General features: G+C 44.4%; 1 protein-coding gene across 1 annotated transcript in view; it reads right to left on the minus strand.

Moving 5' to 3' along the window:
- Positions 1 to 15,405, minus strand: part of LOC135547169 (coiled-coil domain-containing protein 148-like) — a 50,339-nt gene that overhangs the window by 24,829 nt on the left and 10,105 nt on the right. Inside the window, exons 5-10 of the mRNA XM_064975898.1 lie at positions 12,670 to 12,764; positions 12,407 to 12,564; positions 9,956 to 10,051; positions 9,511 to 9,692; positions 8,188 to 8,326; positions 228 to 434 (exon numbers count right to left, since the gene is read on the minus strand). Coding sequence (XP_064831970.1) covers positions 228 to 434; positions 8,188 to 8,326; positions 9,511 to 9,692; positions 9,956 to 10,051; positions 12,407 to 12,564; positions 12,670 to 12,764 — 877 coding nt within the window. The remainder of the gene's footprint in view (positions 1 to 227; positions 435 to 8,187; positions 8,327 to 9,510; positions 9,693 to 9,955; positions 10,052 to 12,406; positions 12,565 to 12,669; positions 12,765 to 15,405) is intronic.

The following is a 15,405-nucleotide window of genomic DNA, read 5'->3' on the forward strand; positions in this document are numbered from 1 at the left end:
GACATAGGGTGCCATTTCAGACATAGGATGTCATTTCAGAAACAGGATGTAATTTCAGATAGGATGCCATTTCAGACATAGGATGCCATTTCAGACACAGGATGTAATTTCAGATAGGATGCCATTTCAGACATAGGGTGCCATTTCAGACACAGGATGTAATTTCAGACATAGGATGCCATTTCAGAATATAAGATGCCATTTCAGTGTACTGCATGTATCTCTACCTTGTCACTGAGGCGGGAGCAGATGTCCTGCTGGTGCTTGCGGTCTGTGTGGAGGGCCAGCTCCTCCCGATGGGTCTGCCTGGCCTCCTCAAGGGTCACCAGGGCTTTAAACATCAGGTCAGCCCGATCCCGCTGCCAACTCTGGGCCACCACATGCATCTGGGTCTGGGTGAAGCGCTGCCAGTCCCAGCGCCGCTCGTGGTCCGTCTGCAACAAGACACCATCGCCATGGAGATACAAATACAACCATAACATAACACAGAACAGGTTTCGCTGCAGTGTTTTCTATTCTAGGTTTCGAGAACCTTCATTTTACCAGTCAAATACCCTTGAGGTTAGAAACCTCTTTTGCCACTGGGACCTTTTTTGCCAGGCTTATGTAGCGATATTTCCTGATACAATAGTGCCGTTAGACGGGATGCACAAGTTTGGTCGTAGTGACATATAAGTAATACGTAGCATATAATATGCAACAACATATATAGCATAGCATATACTGTGGGCGACATAGCAACATGCAAACCTGTATTGATACATTGGATCAGACTGTCATGCTAAAGCAGCTACACAGATACTACAGAGTAACACCCAGGTCTTGATATTGGTTTAGTGGTGGTGTTCAATGGTGGTGTTCAATGGACCTTTTCCTTTCCAGCGTTTTGCATAGGGGGCGTATATAGCGATTCATCATTGTGGCAGCAATCACACAGAGGCAGCTTCACTCGGCTACCTTATTGGAACAGAGGGAATTCCATTCATCTATGGACTAATAGTGGCTAACTGACGATGTGACGGCATTAGGCGGCTGACTGTTTTTATTGAACGTGAGCGAGCTGACAGATCTGCCAATGGGACATACGCCGCTGTGCCAGAGGCAGCCTGAGCACAGCTTGTTTATTAACGCATAACTTTACAACTTGAAGAAGATCCATCATCCTTTTCCCTTCTCTGTCTCTCTCTCTCTCTCTCTGTTCATTTCTCCGTCTTTGGGGAATTTTGTGTGTGTGTGTGTGTGTGTGTGTGTGTGTGTGTGTGTGTGTGTGTGTGTGTGTATGCACGACTATGCGTTCATGTGTGTGCATGTACATGTGTGTGCGTGTGTGTGTGTGCATGCGCTCACATTCTGTAAGGATTCTTAAAGCTGTACAGCAGCATTAATTCAGCTGCTGACTGACAAACCGCTGCAGAGCCTCAGTTATAAGTGTGAGGGCAGAGCGGCCATACAACGATGAAAAAATAGAGACAGATCCCCCAAGCCACTAGAAAACCTACATTTAATCCATAAATACCAAGGAACATCATTGGGTAGCTCCATTGAATGGCAATAGCAGACAATTGACCTCTGACCGTAGCCACTGGAAACGGAAACATTCACCAGCTATGTCCACTAGGGGTCATAGTGCAGTCTGTTAAACCTCAGCATCCACGGCACTGATAATCCTCATGATTCTAGGTTTGAAGTCACCTACCGCATTTGCATATCAAGTGTCTCGGCATGTCCATTGGTGAGGACAGGGACAGTGACCTGAACGTGCAACTTGAATAGAGGTCAGGGTAGAAGTGATTGTTAGAATTGATCATAAGTGCACTGTCCAAGTGTCCAGATAGTCGCTCACTCTGAAAAGGTGCAGAACAAGGTCGAGGGTCAAACGTCTTTGATAGACCAAACATTAGCCAATACCAATCACACAACACGCCATCCTCCGTTTCAAGTGAAAAATTTCTTAGGGCTGAAAAAACAGTCAAAAAGATTGTCGAAAAAGCCCTTTGTCTCAATGGTTCAATTCATGTAGCTGTGCTTTTAAAACAACTAAGATGAATCAAAAGGCTACGTAATCAAAGCAGCAGGGTGGCCCTTTTTCTTTTACAGCGTTGCACTCCTTTCTTCCTGTTTCCTTTCTGAAGTAGGCCTGAAAGAGGTGGCAAACTGTTCGCCACATACAGCGCAGGTAAAGTGTGCTACAGAGGATACACAACAGATTTTAATATCAAAGCTTTGACTGGGCCGCTGTGGACAGAACAACCACGTTGACCGTTCCATATGTCTCCAACTGCTCTGCCCTGCTATGATCAAACAATACTCCCTTATCTCTCATCACATTTGCATGAATCGCAAGATGATGGACAATAGCTTACAATCATCCAAAATAGATCTCCAGAAAATGATTGCATGCAGATGGAATGGGAGAGTAGTTGAACAGAGCTCTATTAACCCTGGTACAACGACTGTCTTCCGCTCTGACATTTTTTGGTTGTTGCTAACTAGCTCAACTAGATTTTCAACTGGCTCAATAGTGAGTAGTAGCGGTCATGACTTCTCTAATCCTCATGTACACAATAGGCCAATTTACAATAGCCACATACAGTATGTCTGTGGATGAGCTCAGGGAATGATGTTTTCCAACAACATACACACAAAGGGCAAATGTGCCAACAACACACAGCAGGAATGCAGTAAAAAATGTATGGCTAATGGAGCAAAACGAGTGTGAGGAACACACTGTTCTAGCACTCCCTGTCTTTATATATTATAAGAGTAAAGCTGCAGTGCCTTGAGAAAGTATTCACACCCCTTGACCATTTTCCACATTTTGTTGTATAACAGCCTGAATTAAAATGTAATCAATTGGGATTTTGTGTCATTGTCTTTAGTGGCCTACACACAATGCCCCATAATGTCAAAGTGCACTTTTTTTTTTACAATGATAGTGTTTAACATAAAAAGAAAAGATGGCCACCTTGTCTCCGTGGGCTATAAAAACAAAGAGAGTCGCACACTCTATGTATAAACTCCCAGTCATTTATTGAGTAAACCACCAACGTTTCGGCATCACTGTGCCTTCTTCGGGGTAATGTCATGAATGCTTGAACCAGGTTACGTAAGGCATTTTTGTTTGTTTGTTATAGCTTACAATTTATTCACAGTTACCTCTAGCACCTCTACACTAAATCATTTTCTCTGGTTGTGCGTCAACTCATGCTTTTTATTACCTCACCTCTGTACCCCACACATACAATTATCTGTAAGGTCCCGCAGTCGAGCAGTGAATTTCAAACACAGACTCAACCCCAAAGACCAGGGAGGTTTTCCAATGCCTCACAAAGAAGGTCACCTATTGGTAGATTTGTAAAAAATCTTTAAAAATACATTGAATATCCCTTCGAGCATGGTGAAGTTATTAATAACACTTTGGATGGCGTATCAATACGCCCAGTCACGATAAAGGTACAGGCATCCTTCCTAACTCAGATGCCGAAGAGGAAGGAAACCGCTCAGGGTTTTCACTATGAGGCTAATGGGGAATTTAAAACAGTTACAGAGTTTAATGGCTGTGATTAGGAAAAAACTGAGGATGGATTGACAACATTGTAGTTACTCCACAATACTAACCTAAATGACAGAGTGAAAAGAAGGAAGTCTGTACAGAATCAAAATATTACAAAACATACATCCTGTGTGCAAACTTTATGTCCTAAATAGAGCATCATGTTTGGGGCAAATCCAACACAACATATCACTGAGTACCACTCTTCATATTTTCAAGAACAGTGTTGGCTGCATAATGTTATATGTATGCCTGTCATCAACAATGACTGGGGGGGTTTTCTTTTAGGATAAAAATAAATGGAATAGAGCGAAGCACAGGCAAAATCCTAGAGGAAAACTGATTTCCAACAGACACTGGGAGATAAATTCACCATTCAACAGGACAATAACCTAAAGCACAAGGCCAAATATACACTGGAGTTGCTTACCAAGACAACATTGAATGTTCCTGAGGGGCCTAGTTACAGTTTTAACTTAAATCAGCTTGAAATCTATGGAAAGACTTGAAAATGGCTGTCTATCAATGATCTACCTCTTCTTCCGAAGAGGAGAGGCGAAAAGGATCAGAGGACCAATATGCGGCGTGGTAAGTGTCCATGGTTCTTTTTAATACGTAAATCTACACATGAACAACTGACTACAAAAACAAGAAATGTGAAAAACCTCAAACAGTCCTATCTGGTACAGACACAGAGACAGGAACAATCACCCACAAACACACAGTGAAACCCAAGCTACCTAAGTATGATTCTCAATCAAAGACAACTAATGACACCTGCCTCTGATTGAGAACCATACTCGGCCGAAACATAGAAATACCCAAATCATAGAAAAACAAACAGACTGCCCACCCCAACTCACGCCCTGACCATACTAAATAAAGACAAAACAAAGGAAATAAAGGTCAGAACGTGACAAATCCAGGTATGCAAAGCTCTTAGAGACTTACCCAGAAAGACTAACAGGTGTAATCGCTGCCAAAGGTGATTCGAACATGTATTAACTCAGGGGTGTGAATACTTACTGTATGTAAATGAGATACTTCTGTATTTCATTTTTTTTTTTTTCCAACAATTTCTAAAAAAAACTGTTTTCACTTTGTGATTATGGCTTATTGTGACTAGATGGGTGAGAAAAACAATCTATTTCCTCTATTTTGAATTCAGGCTGTAACACAACAAAATGTGGACTAGGTCAAGGGGTTTGAATACTATATGAATACTTTTTTTCAAGGTAGAAGTGATTGTTATAATTGATCAAAAGTGCACTGTCCAAGTGTCCAGAGTCAGTCGATCTTTCAGAAGAAAGTGCAGAACAAGGTTAAAGGTCAAACAAAGACCAACCATTAGCCAATCACATTCACAACACCATGTTCCCTTTCAAGTGAAATATTTCTTAAGAGACGAAAAACTGTAAAACTGCAATTATTTCACAAAAGAGACAATTATAGAAAGAACAGAGCCCTTTGTCACAATGGTTCAATTCATGTAGCTGTGCTTTTAAAACAACTAAGATGAATCAAAAGGCTACGTAATCAAAGTAGCAGGGTGGCCCTTTTTCTTTTACAGCGTTGCACTCCTTTCTTCCTGTTTCCTTTCTGAAGTAGGCCTGAAAGAGGTGGCAAACTGTTCGCCACATACAGCGCAGGTAAAGTGTGCTACAGAGGATACACAACAGATTTTAATATCAAAGCTTTGACTGGGCCGCTGTGGACAGAACATCCACGTTGACCGTTCCATATGTCTCCAACTGCTCTGCCCTGCTATGATCAAACAATACTCCCTTATCTCTCATCACATTTGCATGAATCGCAAGATGATGGACAATAGCTTACAATCATCCAAAATAAATCTCCAGAAAATGATTGCATGCAGATGGAATGGGAGAGTAGTTGAACAGAGCTCTATTAACCCTGGTACAACGACTGTCTTCTGCTCTGATATTTTTGGTTATTGCTAACTAGCTCAACTAGATTTTCAACTGGCTCAATAGTGAGTAGTAGCGGCCATGACTTCTCTAATCCTCATGTTCACAATAGGCCAATTGACAATGGCCAAATACACTGAGTGTACAAAACACTCTTCCCATGACATAGACTGACAAGGTGAATCCAGGTGAAAGCTATGATCCATTATTGATGTCACTTGTTAAATCCTGTTCAATCAGTGTAGATGAAGGGGAGGAGACAGGTTAAAGAAGGATTTTTAAGCCTTGAGACATGGATTGAGCTGAAATTAAAGATCCCAGAAATGTTCCATATACACAAAAAACATATTTCTCAAAAATGTTGTGCACAAATTTGTTCACATCCCTTAGTGATAATTTCTCCATTGCCATGATAATCCATCCACCTAACAGGTGAGGCATATCAAGAAGCTGATTAAACAGCATGATCATTACACAGGTGAACCTTGTGCACTTTTGTCACACAACCCAATGCCACAGATGTCTCAAGTTTTGAGGGAGCGTGCAATTGGCATGCTGACCACAGGAATGTTCACCAGAGCTGTTGCCAGAGATATTAATGTTAATTTCTCTACCATAAGCCACCTCCAGAGCAGTTTGCTGATGTCAATGTTGTGAACAGAGTGCCCCATGGTGGCGGTGGGGTTAAGGTATGGGCAGGAATAAGCTACGGACAACAAACCCAATTGCATTTTATCAATGGCAAGTTGAATGCACAGAGAGACCTTGACGAGATCCTGAAGCCCATTGTCATGCCATTAATCCGTGGCCATCCCCTCATGTTTCAGCATGATAATGCACGGCGCCATATCGCAAGGATCTGTACACAATTCCTGTCCCAGTTCTTCCATGGCCTGCATACTCACCAGACATGTCACCCATTGAGCATGTTTGGGATGCTCTGGATCAACGTGTACGACAGCGTGTTCCAGTTCCCGCCAATATCCAGCAACTTCACACATCCATTAAAGAGGAGTGGGAATACATTCCACAGGCAACAATCAACAGCCTGATCAACTCTATGTGAAGGAGATGGGTTGCGCTGCATGATACAAATGGTGGTCACACCAGATACTGAATGGTTTTCTAATTCACGCACCTACTTTGTTTTAAGGTATATCTGTATTCCCAGTAATGTGAAATCCATAGATTAATGCCCTAATTCATTTATTTCAATTGACTGATTTCCTTGTATGAATTGGAACTCAGTCAAATCTTTGAAAATGTTGTATGTTGGGTTTATATTTTTGTTCAGCATATGTTTTCCAACAGCATACACATACAGGACAAATGTGCCAAATACATGCAACTGCGATGCAGTAAAACATTTCCGTGCTTCACTTTGTGTCTAATAGAGCAAACAGAGTATGAGGAAAACACTGTTCCATCATTCACTGTGTTTCGATATTACGAGAATAAAACTACGTTTGTACTTACTCACATTTTGTGTGTATTACGAGAATAAAAGCATGCTGAAATAACTGAGCTATACTGTCTGATGATCTTGTTTTTCCTGTTCATCGATGAGAAAATGTTTCACCCCTGGACATCCTTCTTCATCAGTTTGAGGTCAACGAGAGTTCGGCAATGGCAAACATTACTTGAGGCAAGAAGCCTGCTTTTTTCCCCGAACAAACTTCACAATAATGAGTTAGGCCATTTTGCTCAAGGGACTGATTACCAATAAGAATTGAGCCAACTTAATTATGACTAATAGCTGTATTAGGTGCAGTCTGCACTCCATTGACTCTGGCTCTGTTTTGTCAGGCCGGAAGAGGAGAAAGGGAGAGTGCAGGAGGAAATGGCTAGATCTATCTCATCACAGCCACTTGAGGCTGAATGTGGCCCTAGGTGTAGCACCCAGATGGAACAGCTCTGAGAATAGGTCTGGGAAAGGAGAGAGAGGGGGGAGAGGGAGGGGACGAGGTCCTTGGCGGTTGTCATAGTGACGGGGGAGCGGAGGCAGTGGTGTGAGTGGAGGGCTGAGGTGTGTCCACAGACGGTGGCACGGCACATCCTACAGCCTGCCAAGCACATCATTTACTAGACGAGCACCACGCTGACCAGGGAGATGAAGAGGAGAGACAGAGAGTCTTAGAGCTCTGGGAGAGGATGTGTGTCGAGAGGCAGAGAGAGGCAGGTATTCAGTCGATTGCAGATAGTGGATTTTGATTGCATTTGATTTGAGTGCATTTGATTGTATACCAGCCAGAGTCACCTTATGGCTGGGTGAGTTTTTTTCTCAACCTGTGCTGTGTGCATTGGATGTGCCCTTGGTATGTGTGTATGTAAAGGGGTGTGATGACAAATCACTTTGCTGGGCTGTGTCCCAAGTGGTACACGCTTAGAAAAAAAGGTGCTATCTAGAACCAGAAAGGGTTCTTTGGCTGTCCCCGGAGGAGAACTCTTTGAAAAACCTCTTTTGGTTCCAAGTAGAACCCGTTTGGGTTCCACGTAGAACCCTTTCCATAGATGGTTCTACAGTACTTGGAACCCAAATGTGTTTTACTTGGAACCAAAAGGGGTTCTCCCATGGGGAGAGTGTACCCTATTCCCTTTATAGTGCACTAAAATGTACATAAAGGTTATACTTTTGACCAGGGCCCAAAGGGTGTCATTTGGGACACATACATAGAAAATCCAGAGCTGTTACTGTTGTTTACTGACCAGCTCCTGTCTGGATCTGTGGGGAAACAGTCTTTGCAGCAAGTCCATGTAAAGGGCTCTGTGGTTGTGCAGATCAGGAGGGTACTGGCTCACAGTCATCTGGAAGCGGAGATGGTCATCTGCCGACCAGCCACAGAACCTGGAACAGTTTGGAGATAGAGCAAAGAGAAACATGTGTGGATCACCTGCTGCAAACACAACAAAGCACATGCTGAGAATTGTTGTACAGTGACACCCACACAACGTCTCATTCCTGTCAACATTCAATTTTCACCAAAGAACGTCTGCATGATAAAGATCTGGGGCATTCTTTTGTGTGTGCGCGTGTGTGTGCCTGTCTGTCTGTCTGTCTGTCTGTCTGTCTGTGTCTGTCTGTGTGTAGCTGTGTTTAGCATCAATGGAAATGAATATTAGTATGAGTAGATTAGTAGAATGCATTGATGTAATCAACCCCCTGGTGTGTTAAGCATAAATCATAGTCCCCAGACGCTGAGATGCGACAGTCTGGCTTCCCATTGTGATACAGGTACTCTGAGACCACCATCCACGGGGGACGCACATCCCGAACGAGCACCTCCCCACAATTCCCAACCGTCGCGTCTCCCAGTATGTGTCCTCTATTCATTTGAATATGTTGACAGCTGGAGAAATTGCGTGAGCTGCGCCGAGAATTCGGAAAAAAAGTACGAACGCAAACGGTCCAACATTCCTGAACAATGCTGTGCGTACAAGTTTGGTAGAATGACAGAACCTTAAGACTACCTGTTTTTAACAGCCAGCCTCCCTTGGGAGGGTAAACTTGTTTTATGTGTATAAGGTCTACGGTACCAAGCTGACTCTTTCATCTCTTTGTTCCACATCCACACTGTGCTCTATAATTGTCACTCGGCAGGATCTCTCTGCATCAACACCGGCGCTTTGCTTTGATTCGTTTTGAGCAAGACATCAATTCAAAATGGCGGGCTATCAAACAACCCCTGCTTCAGCTCAGGAGGATCTACCCGCTGGACACAGACGTCTGTTCTTTGTCTAGATTGAGTTGTCAGCTAACGTGAATTCAACGTGAAATCAAACATTTTTTAAACCCTCGTCATTGGATTTAGGTTCGAAGGTGAAAAAAAAAAAAAGATTCTTGACATTCCTTGACGTTGATGTCTTTTTTTGTTGTTGCAAATCCAATCAGTTTCCCACGTTGATTAAAAGTAATTTACGTTCACTTCATTTTTTACGAAGTGGAAACAATGTTGATTCAACCAGTTTGTGCCCAGTGGATTCAACCTTCAGGGTGAGACTACTATAGTTGTGATCAGCGCAGTTCTTTACCTATCCAGGCCTTGTAGGCGATCCTGTACATTCTGCAACCTGGACTGGTACTTCTCAGACAGGGATTGGAACTCCTTGATCAAGGAGGCTGTCAGTCCAGGGTAGGGGCAGTCTATATTCAAAAACTCCTCTGGAACCTGGTCTACCGGCACCAGACAGTCTGCAGTTTTGGTAGAACTCTCCTGCAAAGGACAATACGGTTATGTCTTTTGAAATGACATTGGTGAAACATTAAGGCTGGATTAGTTGGCAGCACAATCAAACGGCGGGGCAAGAGATAGGGTTGAAACGTGTTCGAAATCCCCCCTGGAAATCCCGGTTGGAAGATGCCGAGGAATCAGAAGGAAATAAGGAATCTTCCTAACATCATCTCTGGAAAAAAAATCTGTGAATTTGTGGAAAGTTATCAGAATTATGCAGCCCTAATGGTGTGAGACCTAGGTACCTCCACTCCCAGGGCCAGGATGTCTTCCTCTATGGCAAGATACTCTGTGTGAAGTTTTCTGTTGATGGCATCCTGCTGGTCCTTCACAGAGTTGACCTGTGCGTGTGTTGAGAAGATCTTTAGATTCACACGGACGGTGAGCTGACAGGCACAATTTTTTAACACAAACACACTCTGTTTCAAGGAATTGTTACTTCATTTCTCTCGTCTCCCCTACATCTGAGAAATATCAGCCTGCCCTCCTCTGATGTCCATCATGGTATAGGGGCTCTGTATCTGATAATGTGTTGGTGAGAGGAAGTGGAAACGCATGTCTCTGTTAAAGTACACGATCCACAGAAATGTCAAATTTCAATTTTCCAGTGTTGTTTTGCTTTATCTTCAACTTGGTGGACAAATAACAGTGAATCGTATAATCAGAGCAATTCACTGAAGCCAAATGATCTCTAATTATACTCTCTTTCCATTTCTAACAGGTTTGATTTTTGATGCCACTCAGAGAGAGGAAAGCAGTCTATTGTGCAACAGTACATACTAGATCGCAAAGAAAAGCATTAGATTGTCCTTCCTCCTGCACATGTTCTCATTCAAAACGCACAGGAAGTGCGAGGAAAGGAAGGCCATTCAATCTAAATGTAACTACCAAGGTAATCATGTTCAAATATATAATCCGCCAGCATCATTTGGGTTCAGGGTAATGTATTAGAGGTGTACAAATGCATGCTTACACCCAATGGAGAGAAACTATTACAAAGGTGACTCACAAGAAACTCCGGATTTCATCTCCACAAGAAACTCTTGATTGTGTTCGTTAAACCTTTATGAATGTCTCTCGCTTGAGTGATGACATTATTCATCGAACGGGGTATGCACTGTTCCAAAACATCACACGTCACACATCGTTGTTCTCAGCGGAAAGAACAAGACTTCAACAAGTGTAGAATCACTTGGAGCTGTAGTTGAGAGCTTCAGTTCAGTGCCCGTCAGCAGAGTAGTGCTGAGTTTAGTTATTATCGTTTACCTTCTAACAAGCGGATGGTTTTAAGCGTGGCTGGTCAATGGGTGAAAGGAGAATGGGAGAGGAGAGAAGAGAGAACGAAGAGAGAGAGAGAGCGAGAGAGAAGAGAAAGAGAGAGAAGAGAGAAAGAGAGAAACAGAGAAAGAGAAGAGAGAGCAAGAAAGAGAGAGAGAAGAGAGAGAGAGAGAGAAGAGAGAAACAGAGAAAGAGAAGAGAGAAATAGAGAAAGAGAAGAGAGAGCAAGAAAGAGAGCGAGAGAGAGAGAGAGAGAGAGAAGCTCAATTGTGGTGAGGCTCTCAGGTGGACAGGACGTATATGTATATGATATATACGTATATGATATATACGATGTATACGTATATGATATATGTAAAATATATCACTAGCCACTTTAAACAATGCTACCTAATATAATGTTTACATAACCTACATTATTCATCTCATATGTATACGTATATACTGTAATCTATATCATCTACTGCATCTTTATGTAATACATGTATCACTAGCCACTTTAACTATGCCACTTTGTTTACATACTCATCTCATATGTATATACTGTACTCAATACCATCTACTGTATCTTGCCTATGCTGCTCTGTACCATCACTCATTCATATATCTTTATGCACATATTCTTTATCCCCTTACACTTGTGTGTATAAGACAGTAGTTTAGGAATTGTTAGTTAGATTACTTGTTGGTTATTACTGCATTGTCGGAACTAGAAGCACAAGCATTTCGCTACACTCGCATTAACATCTGCTAACCATGTGTATGTGACAAATAAAATTTGATTTGATTTTGATTTGATTGTGTGGGGAAGACAGCAGAGTCTGGATGAAAGAGAAGAGGAATGGGGAATGAAGATCCGCCAGGGACTGACTCACTCACACAGGGACAGGGAGGTAGACAAAATGGCTGGCAGTGTCTTCCTCATCCCCCTATATGGCCCGGTTTTAAAGACACCCCTCCTGCCTGCTCTTAATCCCACCATTCTCTCCCGAAGCATAAAAAAGCCTCCAGGAGTCAAAAGGAGAATTCAGTCAATAGCGGTGACATACGTAGCATGGATTTCGAACAAACACCAGATTCATGAGGAATGAATGCTGCACTGTGGGTAACCTGAGGACTTTTGTGCGAAAGGAACAGGACTTTGATTTATTTCAAGTCTCTGTAGGATCTGCAGAGCATTCACACTCTCTGCTACCTGCAGAGAGTGTGAATGCCTTAAGATTCCTTGCGTTACATTGTGTGGATAAAAAAAACAGAGATGGGTATAAGATTGCCTCAGCTCCTCTCTCAGGTCATATCCCAAACGGTACCCTATCCCTCATTTAGTTCACTTCTTTTGACCAGAGCCCTGGTCAAAAGTAGTGCACGGGCATAGGAAATAGGGTGCCATTTTGGGCAGCGACCATGTTGTTACGTACCTGGTGCAGTACCTTCTCCCAGTCTGTCGGCTGAGGAGGCTGGTGCTGCTGCTGGTGTTGGACTTCAGTCAGTCTGTACTGCAAGTCCTCCCTCAGCTGCCAGATGGGCTCCACCGTGACACACCTGAACGCATCCAGCTCACTCTCCAGAAGCAGTTCTAATGACACACCCAAACACACACACACCCGTAAGCATGGTACTGTTTCACTCTATAGGGACTGGAACAGTATCTACGCACTCAGGACTGAAAGAGGTTCTGTACCGGGGTCCAGCAGCTCAGAGAGTACTTCCTTGTCTGTTGTACTGCCCAGACCATTCAGTCCCAGAAACCCTTGCAGCTCAGCTTCAGCCTTTTCCCTGCATCATGAAAAGAAAGCAAAGAGAATTCCATTAGGCATAGTGATACTGTACCAGCACTACAGGACATATCCCAAATGGCAACTTAAAAAGTAGACTACTTTTGACGAGGGCCCACAGAGAATAGGGTGCCACTTGGGATGCATCAACACAGTGTGTGGCGCATGCTCATACATTAGTCCCAGCTAAAATTGAATGGGATTGTAACTACGGAAACAAACCTTTTCTCTCCTCTCTTACATAATCAGCACACTAATGAATTCAATGGATATGTGCTGGCGCTGTGGTGCAGCCTGTCTATCTGTGTATCTGTCTTCATTACAGGAGCCCACGCTTGTGTACACCATTAACCTTGGATCTCTCCGACACAGTCATTACCCCGAGAAGCGGCAGCATGCGCCCAGGAGCTAGCGCTGCCCTTCTTGCCCTTCTCACTTCACAACGCATGACACCAGCGGGCCGCGGCAGCCCAATTCTTCTGCTTCCACTGCCTCATCATCACACAAGGGAAAGTATCTGTTGTAATGCCACAGCAGCTAGCACCTTCCACTGAGACCCCCTCTCACTCGTTCTTGCTCCCTTTCTTCCCTTCTTTCTTGCTTTGTTTATGGAAAGCCATCTTGAATCTCCTATTTTACAGGGGCTTATTTTTTGTTGGAGAGGTGCTGGCCAGACCTGTTGGCCGAGTAGGGTGGGTAAAGACTACAGTACAGTATTTGGTGTAGTGGTTCATGGTAATGGACGTGATGGGCAGAGTGCGATGGGCCCAGGGGGTCTTAAACCCCCTGAATGAGACATGAGGGGGGGGGGGGGTCTGTAAATAATGCTAATTTAACCATTCACCACTTTGTTTAAAATGCTATTTGTATTGCTGCAATGGTAAATATGAAAATAAAAGCTTATCCCAAATGAAACAAACACCCCCCACCTCTGTTTCATGGTTTAAACCATTTTTCCCATGTTGCTGCACTTGTCATCCTGGTACAGTCCCGTATCTCAGCCCCTTTTCAGGTGTCTCTGTCATGTCTTGTTATGTCTGTTCCTGTCCTTTCTCTTCACTCTGTCTCTCTCTGCTGGTCTTTTTAGGTTACCTTCTCTGTCTCTCTTTCTTCAGCTGTTCTACATCTCCCCTAACTAGCTCGTTCACTCTTTCCCACCTGTTCTCTCTTCCCCCTCTGATTAGGTCTCTATTTCTCTCTCTGTTCCTGCTACTTTCAGTGTCTGATTCTTGTTTGTGTTTTTCATGCCAGAAGCAAGCTGTCGTCCCGTTTGCTTCCACCTTGTCCTATCCTGTCGGAGTCTGCCTGGCAGGTGCATCCTGCATTATACTAACGTTCTTTTTGTTCCATTGACAACGTTGGAAGAGGATTTATGCCATTCCTGTTTTTCATTAAAGAACTCTGTTTTCTGTTAAAACCGCTTTTGGGTCTTCACTCAAGTACATAACAGAAGAATCAGACCAAGAATGGACCCAGCGGCTCCGGACCCTTTTCACTCCGCCGTCGAGATCCAGGGAGCGATGCTAGGCAGACACGAGGAGGAATTGTCTGCTGCTCGACATGCCGTTGAGACCCTGGCCGTCCAAGTCTCCGACCTCACAAGACAGGTTCACCAACTCCACCTCGATCCACCGCCCACTTCCAGGGTTTCCGAGTCTCCGGAGCCCAGGATCAACAACCCGCCCTGTTACTCAGGGGAGCCCACTGAGTGCCGCTCATTCCTCACTCAGTGTGATGTGGTGTTCTCTCTCCAGCCCAACACTTACTCCAGGAGCGCAGCCCGCATCGCCTACGTCATTTCTCTCCTCACCGGACGGGCGCGTGAGTGGGGCACGGCAATCTGGGAGGCGAGGGCTGAGTGTATTAACCAGTTTCAGGACTTTAAGGAGGAGATGATACGGGTTTTTGACCGTTCTGTTTTTGGGGAGGAGGCTTCCAGGGCCCTGTCTTCCCTATGTCAGGGGAATCGATCCATAACGGATTATTCTATTGAGTTTCGCACTCTCGCTGCCTCTAGTGACTGGAACGAGCCGGCTTTGCTCGCTCGTTTTCTGGAGGGTCTCCTCGTCGAGGTTAAGGATGAGATCCTCTCCCGGGAGGTTCCTTCCAGTCTGGACTCCTTAATAGCTCTCGCTATTCGCGTAGAGCGACGGTTTGATCTTCGTCGCCGAGCACGTGGAAAGGAGTTCGCGTTCTCCGTTGCTCCCCTCTCCACATCACTGCCACCTGCCGCATCACTGCCACCCTCCTCCGCCGGCTCGGATGCTGAGCCTATGCAGCTGGGGGTATCCGCATCTCGGCCAAGGAGAAGGAACGGAGAATCACCAATCGCCTCTGTCTCTACTGCGGCTCCGCTGGTCATTTTGTCACCTCATGTCCAGTAAAAGCCAGAGCTCATCAGTAAGAGGAGGGCTACTGGTGAGCGCAACTACTCAGGCCTCTCCTTCTGGATCACGCACTACCTTTCCGGTCCATCTCCGCTGGCCCGGTTCATCTGCTTCCTGCAGTGCCTTGATAGACTCTGGGGCGGAGGGCTGTTTTATGGACGAGACCTGGGCTCGGGAACATGACATTCCTCTCAGGCAGTTAGGGGAGCCAACGGCCTTGTTCGCTTTAGATGGTAGTTCTCTCCCCAAGATTCA

The sequence above is a fragment of the Oncorhynchus masou genome, chromosome 10, assembly GCF_036934945.1.
Source record: "Oncorhynchus masou masou isolate Uvic2021 chromosome 10, UVic_Omas_1.1, whole genome shotgun sequence".
Lineage (NCBI taxonomy): Eukaryota > Metazoa > Chordata > Actinopteri > Salmoniformes > Salmonidae > Oncorhynchus > Oncorhynchus masou.